Source organism: Mizuhopecten yessoensis, unplaced genomic scaffold (genome assembly GCF_002113885.1).
Source record: "Mizuhopecten yessoensis strain PY_sf001 unplaced genomic scaffold, ASM211388v2 scaffold7833, whole genome shotgun sequence".
In the NCBI taxonomy this organism is placed as follows: domain Eukaryota; kingdom Metazoa; phylum Mollusca; class Bivalvia; order Pectinida; family Pectinidae; genus Mizuhopecten; species Mizuhopecten yessoensis.
In genome coordinates, this window is record NW_018407245.1 from 156564 (window position 1) to 174727 (window position 18164).

The following is an 18164-nucleotide window of genomic DNA, read 5'->3' on the forward strand; positions in this document are numbered from 1 at the left end:
ATTCCATAAGTGTATTTGGCCACTTTTAATGGACTTACACACTCATACTCCTCAAATCAAGTTTACCAAAAATCATTTGTGGAAAAGGGTCAGAAATACGCATTAGATATACAAGTTATAGATATAGAAGATCAGCTTAAGATATTATCCGTTGTATGTTTAACCATAAGATAGTCTCTAGCAATGATTTGTTCCATAATTAAAATAAAACTTTAAAATATTATTACAATATTGAAGTGTAACATGGCCATCAAGTAATGGACATAAACTTGCACACTTCCAAATCAAGTTTACCGATATTAATTTGTAAAAACAGGTTATAAATACGCATTATATGATAAGATATAGAAGTTCAGCTTAAGATATTATCCGTTGTATGTTTAACCATAATATGCTATAAAGCAATGTTTTGTTCCATCATTAAAGCACAACTTTAAAACTTCCTGACAAAGTGCAACTTGGCCACCAATTAATGGACCTAAACACTCACACTCTTCAATTAAGTTTGTCAATAATAATTTGTATAAATAAATTCTGAATACGCATTATGTGATAAGATATGACATTTAAGCTCGAGATATTATCCGATGCATCTTAAACCATAAAATGTAACATAAAACTAACACTACAGCAACGATTTGTTCCATCATTTAAGCACAACATTTTGTGCGCGTGATTAATGTAATTTGATACTCTTCTAACCTTCTTCAACTTGATAATTATGTCCTATATTTAGTAGAAATGTGAGGCACTAGGGAATGTCAAGCTGACGAGTGTTATAAAAGTGTAGCCCGTCCAGGAACCACATATGATAAGGACACAGCGGTAACAATAGCGATACTGACATCATGTTGGTGCTTAATATTTTTCTCATTCTTTTCCTGGCCTATGTTTCTTCTGACGAGGATACATTGGAGGCTGTTCATGAGGACGAGAATAAATTTGGACATTTGGAGTTCGACTCCCTTCCTGAAAGAGTGAAGGAAGTCCTACGTGAAAGCAGGGCTACTGACAATGGGTAAGTATTACTTTATTTTACTTACTAGTACTCTATTTTTAGGTTCGAAAATGTTACTTTTTGTATCTTTAGATGTTTGTTTGATTTAAATTCATTGGCATTTTACTGCATACTTACTTGTCTAGACAAAATCAATTCATATGACATATGTCATATACATATGACATACGAATGTCATAAGTCGATTGCAGAATTACACCACCGGAATACATCATAATTACCCTGTATAATAAGAACATTAGTATGTATACACAGTATAAATACGTACATTGCTATATACACTGCGTCGTTACATAATTGGCTATATAAAATGTATAATTACATATGTTGCTATATAGACTGTATACTTTAGTATAGTATCAAGCTCTAAGACGGTGTGTCTTAGTAGATAATAATTTTCTTCTGTTTTTATGAAAAAATATTATGCAGGAACCGCTTATCCTTCTGGAACACCTGGTTTAGTATCCGTTTATAGGTTGAGATTTATGGTATAATTCTTTAATGTTGTGTCATCGGTTCCTTAACTGACTTTCGAATCATTTTGAATTCCGATTTTTTCCTGATAATTCGACACTATGGATAATTTTGATTATATTTGATAAATTCCATATATATTTCATCCTTATGTTTGTTTTGTAGGGACCACTGGTGCTGCAAAATTACCCCCACAAAAACCATTGTAGATTCGCACGTGTCGACTATACGCGTTACTGTACCGGTCAAACATACGGGCACACGACACTGCGGATTTCTCCATCTTGGACGTTGCCATACCACAAGTTACACGGCGGGGTATATGGCTAAGCTTCTTTTCTATATCATTTTACATGTGATACGTAGAACAGGAACTTCAAATGCTGTTGTGGAGACAATAACGGGTTACACAACACAAAAGGCTGTCTTTATTGTCATGTAGTGATGCTTTTAATCGTAAAGATGACAACAGATATATGCCCTTGATGATAAAGATACTTTACAATCGGGAATTCTCCAATTGAAAAACATGTTATTGACAAAAAAATACTACAATTGTCGCGAAATGGAATTTTGATGTGATCGAATTGGTGCATTATTGCATTGTGTTATTAAGTGTTTGGGTAAATGCTGTAGTGTCGTGATAAGCTCTGTATTGGTAATCTGTTGTGTCACAAACTCTGCTTTATAGTTTGTTGTTGTGTCGTACTTTGCATTGCTATCAATAATCATTAACTCCTACATTCTGTACTTCTCTTTAAAAAAACCATAATTGAAATGAACTTTGCATTACAATATGCATATAATTAAAAGAAACATGCGTATGCGTATGTAAAAAAGATACCCTTTCTATGAGTTGCACCTCTGTCTATAACTGTATATTTTTATATAGGTATAAAACGGGTTATAAAGCTACCTACAGCAGCAGAGTAGTGCACACTACCTGTCCTGATAAACACCTGACATGCTGCAACAACTACATCTTAGTCGCTGGTCAATGCCTTCGTAAGTTTGAAATTTTCTAGTAAAGACCATTTACCATTAAACACTTTATTCTATATCAATGTGTGTTAACCTTTATATGATAAGTCTTATGATAAGTCGGGTGGTCGGGTGGCGCAGTGGATAGCGCACTTGCCTTTCACCAATGCGTCCGGGGATCGATTTCCCGATCGGACGTGAAAAGGTATGGGGTTACCTGCCCGACCGCGTGGGTTTTCTATGGGTACTCCGGTTTCCTCCCACATTCCCATGCGCGCTAACATACGGGCCAATAAATATTTAATAGAAGTTGAACTTACTTGTTTCATAATTGTTGTAAAATAAATAAAGTTTATATTAAGATAAGTCTGACTTTATTGGGAGTATTAAATGTTATCTATTTATATACAAGTATTCATTTGATCTATTCCAGTGGCCAGTCGACTCCCCGACATACAGGGCGATCTCATCAACCTGCACAACCATGATATAGTCGTTGGTTAATTGTGAAAATAAAGAGGAATACAATTTGATTACAACATTAATGATTTTTTGTGTTTATTTTTAATAAACGCTGGTTTTGTCAAAATGAACTAAGGATACAAAATATTTGTTTCCAAGTGTGTCACTAATTCTGTGTGGTCCATTGCTATAAATAAACTATGTGTTTCACACAGAATTAGATGTGTTTAATGAATACACGAAGAAATCCCAAAAGAAATGTAGTAGCAACTAATTGCTAGGGTTTCATGTTACTTCACAACTGAGCGTAATGCATGATTTCTCCAGGTTAATTAATATTTTTGAAAAATGTATTTTTTTCCAACTCTTGTATCAAACTTTTTAAAAACATATACTATAACGCAGAAAGATTGAGAAGTAACTTATACATTGTTGAATATTTTGCGTTTCATTCTTAATTACATGCACATCCTGAAATCAATGTAAAGGTAGAAACGTTGTTTGTTTGTTTTGTTGGTGGGAGGGGGGTTCAACATTTTGTTTTTTGTTTTTTAAACATTTAAGTTTAAAAAGGCTTTAATTTATCCTTTTCTCCCTTTCTCCCTATCTCTGCTGGTAAACATAGTATACCTACACGTCGGTTAGAGATTACAAAGGTTTTTAACTTCTTAATTAGATAGTTATGTTCTGTGGGTTCGTGTCCACCATTTTCGTGTCAATTTGTTTCGTATTTTCTCTTTAACTCGACTGTACTTGTCGTTGGGGTATACTTTTGATTAAACCTGATTTTATAATAGAAATGAAATGTTCAAAGAAACCAAGACATCAAACAAAACACCATATGAAATACAGACAAGAACTGTTAAGAATCAATTTAAGACGTGATATGATATGGGGATATGGTGGTGTCAGGCAAGATATCATATAGCAGCATAAGGGGACAGGGATTTGTTCTTGAGATACATCATATGGGGACGGACAAAGTAATTGTTTTTGAGAGACATCATATGGGGACGGACAAAGTAATTGTTTTTGAGAGACATCATATGGGGACGGTCGAGGTATTTGTTTTTGAGAGACATCATATGGGGACGGACAAAGTAATTGTTTTTGAGAGACATCATATGGGGACGGACAAAGTAATTGTTCTTGAGAGACATCATATGGGGACGGTCGAGGTATTTGTTTTTGAGAGACATCATATGGGGACGGTCGAGGTATTCGTTTTTGAGAGACATCATATAGGGACGGACAATGTAATTGTCCTGGAGAGACATCATATAGGGACGGTCGAGGTATTCGTTTTTGAGAGACATCATACGGGGACGGACAAAGTAATTGTTCTTGAGAGACATCATATGTGTACGGTCGAGTTATTCGTTTTTGAGAGACATCATATGGGGACGGTCGAGGTATTCGTTTTTGAGAGACATCATAGGGGGACGGACAAAGTATTTGTTCTTGAGTGACATCATATGGGGACGGACAAAGTATTTGCTCTTGAGTGACATCATATGGGGACGGACAAAGTATTTGCTCTTGAGTGACATCATATGGGGACGGACAATGTATTTGTTCTTGAGTGACATCATATGGGGACGGACAAAGTATTTGCTCTTGAGTGACATCATATGGGGACGGACAATGTATTTGTTCTTGAGTGACATCATATGGGGACGGACAAAGTATTTGCTCTTGAGTGACATCATATGGGGACGGACAAAGTATTTGTCCAGGAGAAAGACCATATAGGGACGGTTGAGGTATTCGTTTTTGAGATACATCATATGGGGACGGACAAAGGATTTGTCCAGGAGAAAGATCATATAGGGACGGTTGAGGTATTCGTTTTTGAGAGACATCATATGGGGACGGCCAAAGTAATTGTTCTTGAGAGACATCATATGTGTACGGTCGAGTTATTCGTTTTTGAGAGACATCATATGGGGACGGACAAAGGATTTGTCCAGGAGAAAGATCATATAGGGACGGTTGAGGTATTCGTTTTTGAGATACATCATATGGGGACGGACAAAGAATTTGTCCAGGAGAAAGATCATATAGGGACGGTTGAGGTATTCGTTTTAGAGAGACATCATATAGGGACGGACAATGTAATTGTCCTGGAGAGACATCATATAGGGACGGTCGAGGTATTCGTTTTTGAGAGACATCATATGGGGACGGCCAAAGTAATTGTTCTTGAGAGACATCATATGGGGATGGTCGAGGTATTCGTTTTTGAGAGACATCATACGGGGACGGACAAAGTAATTGTTCTTGAGATACATCATATGGGGACGGACAAAGAATTTGTCCAGGAGAAAGATCATATAGGGACGGTTGAGGTATTCGTTTTTGAGATACATCATATGGGGACGGACAAAGAATTTGTCCAGGAGAAAGATCATATAGGGACGGTTGAGGTATTCGTTTTTGAGAGACATCATATAGGGACGGACAATGTAATTGTCCTGGAGTGACATCATATAGGGACGGTCGAGGTATTCGTTTTTGAGAGACATCATATGGGGACGGACAAAGTATTTGTTCTTGAGTGACATCATATGGGGACGGACAATGTATTTGTCATTGAGAAACATCATATGGGGACGGACAATATATTTGTCCTTGAGAGTCACCATATGGGGACAAGGATTTCTTCTTGAGAGACATCATACGGGAACGGACAAAGTATTTGTCCTTGAGTGACATCATATGGGGACAAGGATTTGTTCTTGAGAGACATCATATGGGGTCAAGGATTTATTTTTGACAAACATCATATGAGAACAGACACTGTATTTGTCCTTGAGAGAGATCATATAGGGACTGTCGAGGTATTCGTTCTTGAGAGACATCAAATGGGGACGGACAAAGTATTTGTCCTTAAGAGACATCATATGGGGAGAAGGATTTATTCTTGAGTGACATCATACGGGGACGGACAAATAATTTGTCCTTGAGAGACAGCATATGGGGACAAGGATTTGTTCTTGAGAGATATCATACGGAGACGGACAAAGTATTTGTCCTTGAGAGACAAAGGATGTATTCTTGAGAGACATCATATGGCGACAAGGATTTGTTCTTGAGAGACATCATACGGGGACGGACAAAGTATTTGTCCTGAGAGACATCTTATGGAGACAAGGATTTGTTCTTGAGAGATATCATACGGAGACGGACAAAGTATTTGTCCTTGAGAGACAAAGGATTTATTCTTGAGAGACATCATACGGGGACGGACAAAGTATTCGTTCTTGAGAGACATCATACGGGGACAGACAAAGGATTTATTCTTGAGAGACATCATACGGGGACGGACAAAGGATTTATTCTTGAGAGACATCATACGGGGACGGACAAAGGATTTATTCTTGAGAGACATCATACGGGGACGGACAAAGTATTCGTTCTTGAGAGACATCATATGGGGACGGACAACGTATTTGAGACACCATATGGGGACAAATTAGTTTCAAAAGAGACGTCAGATGATGTCAGGAGAGATAATTTTGAGACAACCTCGTGTCAGAATAATAGTTTTAATAGGTATTTTATATCAGTATATGTAGCGGAATATATATTTGGGCAAAGTAGTGCCAGAAGGGACATCATATGGAAACAAAGTAGTGTGAGGAGAGGCATGATATGGGAATTTGATGGTGACAGGAGTGACATTATATGGGACATATTAGTGTCAGGATAGAAATACTATAAAAAGGAGTGCCGAAAGATAAACATAAATTAACAAAAGGGCAACAGTAAGAAAAATTTAAACCATTCTTCACTAGTTTGAAAGGTCAAATGAATGAACATTTAATGTCTACTTCTGGAAGATATCCAGAAAAAAGCAAAAAAAGGGAAGGTGTCAATAGCAACTGTTTCCGAAAAAAAAGTTGCAATGCTACGACCAGGCTCAGGGAACGATATTCTACAGCAGAGTAAACCACCTTGTAAAATGATCACTAGAAAAAATGAAAATCAAAGCATATATTGGAAAGTTTTGTTTTAAAATACAGAACACTAAACAAAGTAAATATTTTACTACACCATACGTGTATTTCCTTCCATTTTGGACTTATCAGAGTATCCTGACGCCAGGGATAGACAACCCCAGGGAAAGATTTATATTACTATCAAGGAAAGGAAAACTAAAGACCAGGAAGGTTTGAATATGATGTTTATTTTTTCTCTGTAACAAATACATAGCTATTAGCCAATAAGTTGCATCGTCAGTTCATGGAGGTCATCCAGATCTGAAACAAAATCAGAACTGAATTATCAATGATGACAGAAAAATTGTTCATATTCCGCTATATATACTGATATAAAATACCTATTAAAACCATTAGGGTATGCAATTATCGACATAAGAGTGTCTTAAAATAACATCTTAAACGTTGGGTCATGGGGTATTATACGTAATCATACAATACGAGTAAACGAATGCTTCATATAAAGTGAATCATATTATTATATGCTATCATATTGCAGTAATAAAGGTTATCCTATTATGTAACACAGTCATCATGGTTAGTTGTTCTGAGTTTATAAACAAACTTACATCATTCAAAACGTTCCATTCAATGTTCTTATTATAATCATAAACATAGTAAAAACGGTGTCAACAGATCATAAATAAAACAGAAGGAAAACTCGCCAACAAAGAAGATGAAGAACGAGACCGACATGAAGTTGGTGGATGTAACACTATCGGTATTGTAGGGAATAAATACCCAAACTTTAACGATTACAATAACGATATCGTCTGTATAAGGACTTGATTGTGTTAATTTTGATGTTCCTGATACTTACGAACACATGATTCTGCAACCATGATGTACATGTTGCAGCAGACGATATGACGATCAGGACAGTCCCCGGATCTCACCTGTGTGTAGTATGCTGTCACGTAGAACGTCTGCTGTCTGGAATCATAGAAAATATCCATAACTTAAATGGGTCTACGATGAACATCACATCGTTGTCAAACTGTGTTCTCTACTCAAACTAATGAATGTATTAAGAAGTCCACATTTACCTATAAACTTCATCTGCATTACAGTAGTGTACTGTATTGAGAAATCCACATTTACCTGTAAACTTTATCTGTGTTGGCGCATTGTCCTGTACTGAGAAATATCCACATTTACCTGTAAACTTTATCTGTATTGGCGCATTGTGCTGTACTGAGAAATATCCACATTTACCTGTAAACTTTATCTGTGTTGGCGCATTGTCCTGTACTGAGAAATATCCACATTTACCTGTAAACTTCATCTGTATTGGTGCAGTGTCCTGTACTGAGCAATCCACATTTATGTGACGTAGCCACTGTGTCTACCACAGCACGCACTCGTTGGACCTTCCTCGACTTAGTTTCAATGATCACTGGCTTATTACGGCAGCAAAGGTGCTGTCTGTACAAATGAAACAAGACAAAGAATAATTTCACAAAACACTAATTAAACAGGCATTTATGCATATTTTCGTCATCGTCTTTAGCTATTGTTTTTTCCTTGTTGACATCGTCATGGGTAATTTAAATATGTATGGTGTGATCTTTAAAACGAGAACACTTTCATTAATACAAAGGAAAATGTAAAATTATCGCCTCTCTAAAAAATCACTTTTGATATTCAATATATGACATATCTTTATTAACGGATTCCAATTAGAGTGAAAGCAAAATATGACAAAAACATTAATGTATGTCATACTTATGATATCAAACCAAACATGTCAACATAAAAAAGGTAAATTTAGTATTAGAATGCATAAAATTAACTCAAAGGTTTATCAATCAAAATAACAAGTGTTGCAAAAAGGTAAAAAAAATATGTATTTTACTATTTAGAATCCAATAATTGAAACATTATATCTATATCATATACATGATATGACAAACCTGACTTAACATACAATTGTGTTACCATTGTTAGCTTACCCAGTAGGAATACTACGGACTAGATTCCCCACCGCGACAGGAAGGTCTTCGGGGTCAGCGTGAGCTAAGGCGTTGAGTTCGCTATCAAGGACAGATTCTTTCCTCCCCAACTTCAAAAGTATATCATTATAGGTTGATCCACAGCTAGCCGTAGCAACGAAAAGGAGGAGTGAGACAACCAGTGCCTTCATGATTGTCGTCTTTGACTGTTTGCTCAGAAATAATTGACTGATAAGAAGGAACTGCCGTTTATACCAATGTTTACTATACTGATGAATACCACTATCAATCAGATTGGTATAATATGATACTTTAAAAGAAAGTGAGACTTATCTTATATTTACAGAAAATAACACCTTATTTCTAATGAAACGTACTTTACAGAAATATATCCTTTTGTGGTATTGAACCTCATAATTATCATGTAAATAAAATATGTCTATGTACATTTTATAGACGAAAAACAATAATACCAATTATAACGATTTCCTAAGTTATAGTTCTCCCTTAGTTGAAAGATCTTTTTAGCGTAAACAATAGTTATACCTAGTACCAAATACAAGAACAGCATACCAGATACATTTCTGTATTTGAACTAAAACTGTATCATGGGAAAATTTCGCCTTGTCAAAGTTTCGCCCTTCGCCCATGCAATCAATTTCGCCCGATGGTAATTTCGCCCTTCACATTTAATTACTTAGTTGAATGAACTGTCTACATACATTTGCTATATTGGTAGAAATCATTAAGAAGGCGAAAAGGCGAAAATTAAACTGCAGCGAAAATGTCCTTGTATACAGTATATATTCCTATTCAAGCTGTATTTATAGATTGAACGTTAAAAGAACAATTTATTCATTTCATAATATCAATAGCTGAATAAAATCTAAACAAAAAAGGATTAATGATAAAGAAGATATTTCAAATTTATAGCTGTTTTTGGTCGATTCTGTTTGTCATCAATTATCAGGAACACAATAAAACTGTTTCCCATTTGCTGTTGACTGTAACAACATACCAAGACACTAACTTTACCGCATTCACCCCTGAAGACACATTTGAACTCTTCCAATTGTAAAGTTATAATAGCCAGTTTATTATGAAATTTCAGGGGTGAATAAATTGAAAGAACGATTTGTAAATGTATGACCCAATGAGTAGAGGACATCTTTCTAGTGCTACCAATGACCTTGACCTTTTGTAAAGAAAGACGAGAACTAAGCATGTGTATGAGAAATAGGGGTCTATTTCTCTGGACATTACCTTACTATCTAAACCAAACCTATTACAAACCGCAACAGCTGTTTACTTACAGGTAACTGTACGTGGTCAGAGTAAGATTAAACGATATCCGGGATTAAAGCGTGCAAGCCAGTCACCTTAGATATAAGTGCTAGTCATTTTGTTGCTTTTAAAAATTTGTGTGTACAAAAGGTAAAATAAAGAAATACAAATGTGTACGTACAATATCAAATGAGCAATGCATTGTATCATTATCTTCAGGGAGTTTTATATAAAACTATGTGTTTTTTTGGAAAATATGGAGTTACTTTATCCTATTTCTGTAAAAATCAATCTTTACAAGGGCGAATTGTGTCACCACTTTTATTTAAATCCATAAATTTAAAAAAAAATCAATTTAAACAATGAGCACGTTCTTGTATGTGTATGCTGATGCTATGGTGCCACTGGCCTAAGCTTCTAAGGTTACATTTTCAAGCATTTGTTGTTGACATTAAAAAAACTAAGCAACATTACATTTACTTTATCATTTGAGTAGTTTTCCGTTAGGAGTTGGTTTAAGTGTAACTCAATATGACTTTCTCATTCATATGCTAAAGGAGCTACGACTTAAATCTAGGTTTTTTCATTGCAATTGCCAATGTAACTTCTGTATCAGACGTGGTGTAAACACAAACACATACTAATTCAACAGTTTGCTTTATAATGGACTCAATGACACCGGTATATTAGAATTATAAAATATTATTAAAATAAAAAGCTAATTATTATAAAGAACGAATTGACCTGACTATGTCAAGGAAAGATTTGTTACCGGAGAACAACTACATGATATATTTTTGAAGTGTGAATGATGAATGAATAATTCCGGTAAAATTATCTCAGATAGACTTTAAAGAAAACAAATAAATAAACAAAACATAAACTATTTACTGATTCTTTTTTAGGCTCTTAGGCTTTTATTTTATAACTTGCATTATCCAAAATTTGAAAACCAAGGAGTAAAGATGGATCCATTTTAAGAACTAACTGTTTATCCAGGGATTTTGCGCGGATGAGCTTCAATCTACTCTGAGAAAAAAACTGTTGTCATAATGATCTGAGTACCTGATCTTTCAGTGTCTTTCATAGTTGAAGACTTGCTCACTATGTCTAAGATAATCAGTGATATATGGACTTCACAAGCATCGACGGGAGATTCGTGATGTAAAGAATAACTTATTCCACGAATTTTTATAGAGATTCTTCAGTCTTTGTTATTGTCTTCTTTCTCCTTTCTTTCTTTAAATGTCTCCTCTGTTCGTTTTTTTGTACTTTAGAAGGTTTTGATTTTGGATGTCTTCTTTGTTTGTTACCAATGTGGTATGCTTGTGTATTTTGATTGAAGGTATAAGGTATCCCATGCACCGTTAATATCACGAAGAAGAGTTTCATTTCAGAGTTCTGTTTTCTGGACTTAGATTATAATCCCTTCCTTTTAGAAGATGAAGCAACAAAGCATTTTTTTTGGCTTACAGTTACTTCTCTAAAGATTACAACATTGGCAGAGTGTTTGGTGGTCATCTCCAGTATTTTTGTCCTCATTTAGTTAACTGTTTTTTACAACTACTCAATTTTGAACAATTACTCTAGAAAGTGCATCGTATATACATAATTTGAGTGGTTTTTTTCAATATCCTTCAATAAACATTTAATAAAAATTAGTTCTCAAGTTTTTAAAATTATAGGTTTATTTCTTTTTCTATTGGCAAAGCATCATTATGAAAATTGAAAAATAAAATGCAAGTGTTTGTCTTGGATGTGAATGTATAGGGATATCAATATATTTATTAGACAGTAGGTGTAACCATGCAATAAATAAAATTAATCAGTGTATTAAGATAAACAGTTGGTGCTACATTGTGCCCAGCCATGAAAACAATGTATCCGTGTATTTAGATAAAGAATAAGTGTTACCTTGTCATAAAATACAATGTGTCAATGTATTTAAATTGACAATTTGTTTTACCCTGCCTTAAAATACATTGTATCAATGTATTAAGTAGACAGTAGATATTACAATGCAACAAATGCAAAGTATCAGTGTATTTAAATAAACAGTAGATGTTTCCATGCTGTAAAAACAATGTATTAGTTTATTTGATAGATAGTAGGTGTTACCTTGTCAAAAAATGATATGTATCAGTGTATTAAATAGACAGTAGGTGTAACCATGTCATGACATATAATATACCCATGTATTGACATAGACAGTAGGTGTTACCATGTCATGAAATATAATATACCCATGTATTGACATAGACAGTTGTTGTTACCATGTCATAAAATACAATGTATCAGTGTATTTAATAGACAGTAGGTGTAACCATGTCATGAACTATAATATACCAATGTATTGACATAGACAGTTGTTGTTATCATGTCATAAAATACATTGTTTCAATGTATTGACATAGACAGTTGTTGTTACCATGTCATAAAATACAAAGTATCAATGTATTAAATAGACAGTAGGTGTAACCATGTCATGAAATATAATATACCCATGTATTGACATAGACAGTTGTTGTTATCATGTCATAAAATACAATGTATCAATGTATTAACTAGACAGTAGGTGTTACCATGTCATGAAATATAATATATCCATGTATTGACATAGACAGTTGTTGTTACCATGTCATAAAATACATTGTTTCAATGTATTGACATAGACAGTTGTTGTTATCATGTCATAAAATACAATGTAGCAATGTATTAACTAGACAGTAGGTGTTACCATGTCATAAAATACAATGTTTCAATGTATTGACATAGACAGTAGGCGTTACCATGTCATAAAATACAATGTATCAATGTATTGAATAGACAGTAGGTGTTACCATGTCATGAAATAAAAAATACCCATGTATTGACATAGACAGTTGTTGTTACCATGTCATAAAAAAACATTGTTTCAATGTATTGACATAGACAGTTGTTGTTACCATGTCATAAAATACAATGTATCGATGATGTACAAGTAGTTAATCAAGCATTTTCTTTGCTTTATCTTACAACAACACCATATATAAGTACAAGAAGTCCTAACTGATATTTTCATCCAGAGATTATTTAATAACCGCTGAGATAGACATGAATGGCTGATTTCTATAATTTAATATTATGGTTCTATCGTTGGTAATAACGTAGCAAGATATCAAGTTTGTTTAATAATTGAACCTAATTATTACTGAAAATGAAGAGTTTATTTACAATTTTCTTATTTAAACCACCTTCTTTATATTCACAAGCAAAAGGGCATCAACGATGCTCCGAGCTAAACATGCCAACTAGGCACATTTTCACATTTAAGTCTTAAATTTAGTAGCATAGTTGTTAAAAAGGGGCATATCAGTTCTAACAATGTGCCCTGGCACGTTGGAAACAAAATATGATAATTGTTGACTTCAATTTGAAACAGTGCCTAGTTAGAATCTTTAGCCTGGGAAATTATTGATGCCCTATTGCATATAAATACCTTAGATGTTTTACCATAGGTGTAAAAACCAGGGGCCCAGAGGACCTGTATCGCTCACCTGTTTCTTTTGTTACATGAAACTGACACATAGGTAATTTAAGACCAAATTTGGTATTCTGATATTGTTGTTTGAAATTTGAAATCATAATTTTAAAGATTTAACCCATGTTGACCTTTGACTCCTACTAGCACTTAAAGTTAACCTTTGACCTCACTACTGTAATTTAAAAAAAGATTAACACAGTTGGTCTACATTACATTTTAACATGGGCAGATTGGTCGAGTGGTTAACACTCCGGACTTCCAACCAGGCGGCTGGGGTTCGATCCCATAAGTCGTCGTACACATGGAATATATAGAGAATGTGTTTTTCTCCTGCCCACACAACTCTAAACCCAGGTGGAGTATAAAATGGTCTTGCGTTGATGTTGCGGTATCTGTGCTGTGGCTTTCAAGTGGGGTGGCACTATAAATTATACCGTTGGAAGTACGGTCCCACTACAAACAGAACACAATACATCTCCAGCACACACACAGGCACTCACACTTTATAGCACTTCATCCAGGTGGTATAGGACTAGTAGTTATCGCCTGATAAGGCAGCTCCTGCGAATTCCTCAAAATTGTATTGATTAATGTATATGCTAATTGTATTCATTGTATTAAATTGTATATCTTTGTACAGTAAAGTACTTTAGAGTGGCTTATGTTAGCTAGATAGGGCGCTATATCAATTGTTGTATATCATAACATACCAAAGTATCATCGCATCATGACTCTAGACTAAATGGTTCTTAAGATATTGTTGTTTGAAGTTTTTCACATAATTGACCCCTGTGACCTTGGAACTAGGTCAAGGTCAATTTACTGAGGAAACGTTATAGCACTCTATCCCAGGTACCTACTGGCCAAATATCATAACCCTGGGCCTTATGGAACTTTAGAAGAAGATTGTTAAAGCTTTTAACCTAAGCTGACATTTGACCCCCGACTAACACTTAAAGTTTACCTTTGACCTCATTACTGTAATGTAGAAAAAGATTAACACAGCTGGTCTACATAACATACCCAAGTATTATGACTCTAATCAGAATGGTTCTTAGGATATTGTTGTTTGAAGTGTTTAACACATTTGACCCCTGTGAGCTTGAAAGTAGGTCAAGATCATTTTAATGAGGAAACTTTATAGCACTTCATCCCAGGTACCTACTGGCCAAATATCATGACCCTAGGTTCTCAGTTCTTCGGAAGATGTTGTTCAAAAGAAAAGGTTGACGGACGGACGGACGGACGGACGGACGGACGACGGAGTACGGCATTCCGTCTTTGCGTGTTGCAGGGTTATCTTCTCGTATGAGCAGGTATTGATCGTTACGTCAATTGTTTGTGAGAGTAACGTCATCATTTTTTTGAGAAAACGACGTAATTTTCTCACACAAATCAATGACGTAACAAACAATACCTGCTCATAAGAGAAGATAACTCTGCAAAACGCAAAGACGGATTAAGCTCACACGGCCCTTCGGGCCAGGTGAGCTAAAACCCGGTACACCAGAGTTCTTACGATGTTACCTGGCGCTTTGAACGTAAAAACACAATGATTCAAGAGCGTGCCCAATATGGACATCGTTAGCCTTGAGTATCGTTGATGACATTTGCATGCAGATAACTCAGACAAGGATTTGTTGTATTATATGTGTTAAAAAGCTGCAAAACCGTTTTGGAAAGTCTCATTGAATCCTGCTGGTTAATTGCAAAAGAGTCAAGATTCTAAACAAGTAAGAGTTGTTGGGCCATATAGACCAAAAAATAAACAAACAAATACTCGTGAAAGATGTTGAGCTAACAATATGCGTTATTCCTGCTCCACTGAAAGATGGTGTCTTTGTGCATATACTTTTTGTAAACTTTATTTATTTCTGAATAAAATTTACATTTCAATTTACATCCAATTATTGCTCAGAAACAGCATATAATATCAGAGTGAATTTGATAATTTTGACGAAACGACAATTCAGTTGGCTTCAGCCGGCCACAGTATAATTGTAATGGTAAGAGTTAAGTTGATTATCTATTAACAATTAAAACATAAACTCAGTATGCTGAAGTCTCGATTTATTTCAACTGATAAATGTGTTCACCCTAGAAGTCCGGCACCTTGTAACTTGAGCAGGGCATCGGTCAAGGTGCTGAGGTATTGTCCCTCCGCCGCTGTGGAGAAATGTACAATAATAAAAATCTTATGAATCAAAACCAAACAAATCAATGTATACATATGTGTTCGTGCGTCCACTAGGTACAAAGACGATGGCAACCAGCGAAAAGAAAACAGGACATAATTTCTACAGGGTCAGACTCCGAAAATATCCACACGAAATATTTATTTATAGAGTTGCAGAATATATCTATTTCAGAACTATTGCCAATGCGAACATTTCCACACTGCAATCAGTTTAAAGGTTTACAACGCGAACATTTTCACACTGCGATCTGTTTAAAAGGTTTACAACGCGAACATTTCCACACTGTGGTCTGTTTAAAGGTTTACAACGCTAACATTTCCACACTGAGATCTGTTTAAAGGTTTACAACGCGAACATTTCCACACTGCGATCTGTTTAAAAGGTTTACAACGTGAACATTTCCACACTGCAAATTATTTAGAGGTTTACAACGCGAACATTTCCACACTGCGATCTGTTTAAAGGTCTACAACGCGAATATTTCCACATGCGAACATTTCCACTGTTACAGTATATACATCTCGTAAAATAAGATCTGACCGATACTGTTATTTTTGTTATAAACTCTTAACCTGATAACTCGGTAATTTATTTCATAACTTTATAACCTGATAACTCAGCAACATCTGGGTCAAAGTAATACCAGGTCGGGTAAAAGACAACATAGCAACAAGGCATACTAATGAGTATAATAAAAAAAATCTACCTTACCTGATAACTCGATTATTCTAATGAAGTTGTCAGGTGTAATATATCTTTGAGATTTGTGTTAGTAATTTATCTTGGTAATATTTTGCATATACCGATGTTATACGTACCCAAACAATTATCAACGGCAAGTATGAATCCGTTACAGCACGTGATCTGTTCGTCTGGACAGACGCTCTTGTTAGGGACGAGCTGGGTGTCGATGTAGGTTATCAGTTTCTCACTGTATTGAAACAATATAGCTAGTGATGTAATGCTAGGAACAAAGTCAATATGTGATTTACTCTCTGATATCATAATATATAACTATTCATTAAATGATATGTAATGTTGTGACTCTTTCTCCTCGAGTTTCATGTGTTCATCTTTTTCTCTTTTAGTCCAGTAGACAAATCAATTGCGGAAGCAAAATAACGAATTGTTTAATTGACCAAATGGAGACGATTTCTTGGTTAAAATATTTTAACAGATTTCAGTACATTAACAGATAATAACGGAGGTTATTTTAATGTCTTAGAAGACCCTGGTAGATATTACTGTAAAATGACTTACACATATTGTATATTCGTAGTTTCACACTTATGGCTGTTCATGAATCCGCACGAGTCCTGTGTGTGTACCTGGACTGACTCCCGAATTGTTTTTGCTACGATCTTTGTCATCTGGGTGTTTTGTACCACCTGGTCAGCACCGTTCTTACAACACCAGTTACTGTAACAGGTAATGGCATAGAGGAGTTTAATAATTAGAAAATGTTACAAGTAACACTACCTCTCTTTGTTTCCAATATTGATAAGCTATCTATAAAATTAAAAACCTGCCAATTTATAACTTGTTCCATAAATATATGCAAAATATTCACCAAATTCTGATCATGTGTAGAACTATGATACTATGGTACAATTATCAACTAAAAATGTTGAGGATTTACAGGTTATATCTAACATACAAGCTTTTTACTTCAAAAATTGATCAAGTATCATTTTTGATTCTAATATTTGACCAATGTCCACCAAAATTACATCAGAATTCTATGGTATCATACCATGATGTAAAATGCATTAAATCTGTTGTGGTATCATGGCATATCTTGTACATAATATTTTTACAAATTGCTGACAAAGCAATTATCATATAACAACCTCTACTAAATGGGGTAATATCGAAGAATATTTTAGAACGATCTTTATATTGATAAAGAGGTGTGATTATATTGATCAGAATACACTTTTCCACTATACACTAATTTTAAGAATATGTGTGTTTTTATACAGAACCTGCTGTCACCCATTTTCTTCCCTCTCTTCAGCATCAGTTGCAGATGTCGGGGAACCTGGTCATAGTGCACTCTTGCTAATAAATCAAGTTCATCCTGTGTATATACACGAGACTCGGAAACATTCCAGAGTGCGAACACTACCAGAAGCTGTACCAAAAACAATTTGTACATTTTGAGGCGCAGATCGGATCTGATTGTCGAGCTTCCAGAATACACCTTACTTTAAGTAGTATGATAAACAGCTGTCGACACCTGTACATGCGTATACCAGGTCACCTCAAGTC

At 35.1% G+C, this 18164-nt stretch overlaps 3 protein-coding genes across 3 annotated transcripts; 1 reads left to right on the forward strand and 2 right to left on the reverse strand.

The window, feature by feature from the left end:
- Positions 1-775: 775 nt before the first annotated feature.
- On the forward strand, positions 776-3018 carry LOC110454419. Its single transcript, XM_021503907.1, has 4 exons — positions 776-1018; positions 1658-1810; positions 2385-2497; positions 2907-3018. Exons 1-4 carry the CDS (start codon positions 849-851, stop codon positions 2975-2977), a joined length of 507 nt encoding a protein of 168 aa, XP_021359582.1. The 5' UTR covers positions 776-848; the 3' UTR covers positions 2978-3018.
- Positions 3019-7104: 4086 nt separating this feature from the next.
- On the reverse strand, positions 7105-9142 carry LOC110454423. Its single transcript, XM_021503910.1, has 4 exons — positions 8889-9142; positions 8209-8361; positions 7757-7869; positions 7105-7197 (listed from the first exon to the last, which is right to left on the reverse strand). The coding sequence occupies exons 1-4, from the start codon at positions 9077-9079 to the stop codon at positions 7154-7156; spliced, it is 501 nt and encodes a 166-aa protein (XP_021359585.1). The 5' UTR covers positions 9080-9142; the 3' UTR covers positions 7105-7153.
- A 6608-nt stretch (positions 9143-15750) lies between these two features.
- On the reverse strand, positions 15751-18115 carry LOC110454431. Its single transcript, XM_021503925.1, has 4 exons — positions 17879-18115; positions 17154-17312; positions 16712-16824; positions 15751-15861 (listed from the first exon to the last, which is right to left on the reverse strand). The coding sequence occupies exons 1-4, from the start codon at positions 18049-18051 to the stop codon at positions 15788-15790; spliced, it is 519 nt and encodes a 172-aa protein (XP_021359600.1). The 5' UTR covers positions 18052-18115; the 3' UTR covers positions 15751-15787.
- Between the last annotated feature and the right edge of the window lie 49 nt (positions 18116-18164).

Coding starts and splice junctions, on each gene's coding strand:
- LOC110454431 (XM_021503925.1), bottom strand. CDS start 18,051: ATGTACAAATTGTTTTTGGTACAGCTTCTGGTAGTGTTCGCACTCTGG. Junction 16,825..17,153: donor ACTACGAATATACAATATGT/GTAAGTCATTTT, acceptor GTTTCAATACAG/TGAGAAACTGATAACCTACA. Junction 15,862..16,711: donor TGCCGTTGATAATTGTTTGG/GTACGTATAACA, acceptor ATTTCTCCACAG/CGGCGGAGGGACAATACCTC.
- LOC110454423 (XM_021503910.1), bottom strand. CDS start 9,079: ATGAAGGCACTGGTTGTCTCACTCCTCCTTTTCGTTGCTACGGCTAGC. Junction 8,362..8,888: donor GTCCGTAGTATTCCTACTGG/GTAAGCTAACAA, acceptor TCATTTGTACAG/ACAGCACCTTTGCTGCCGTA. Junction 7,870..8,208: donor AATACAGATGAAGTTTACAG/GTAAATGTGGAT, acceptor CTATGATTCCAG/ACAGCAGACGTTCTACGTGA.
- LOC110454419 (XM_021503907.1), top strand. CDS start 849: ATGTTGGTGCTTAATATTTTTCTCATTCTTTTCCTGGCCTATGTTTCT. Junction 1,019..1,657: donor AGCAGGGCTACTGACAATGG/GTAAGTATTACT, acceptor TTTGTTTTGTAG/GGACCACTGGTGCTGCAAAA. Junction 2,498..2,906: donor AGTCGCTGGTCAATGCCTTC/GTAAGTTTGAAA, acceptor GATCTATTCCAG/TGGCCAGTCGACTCCCCGAC.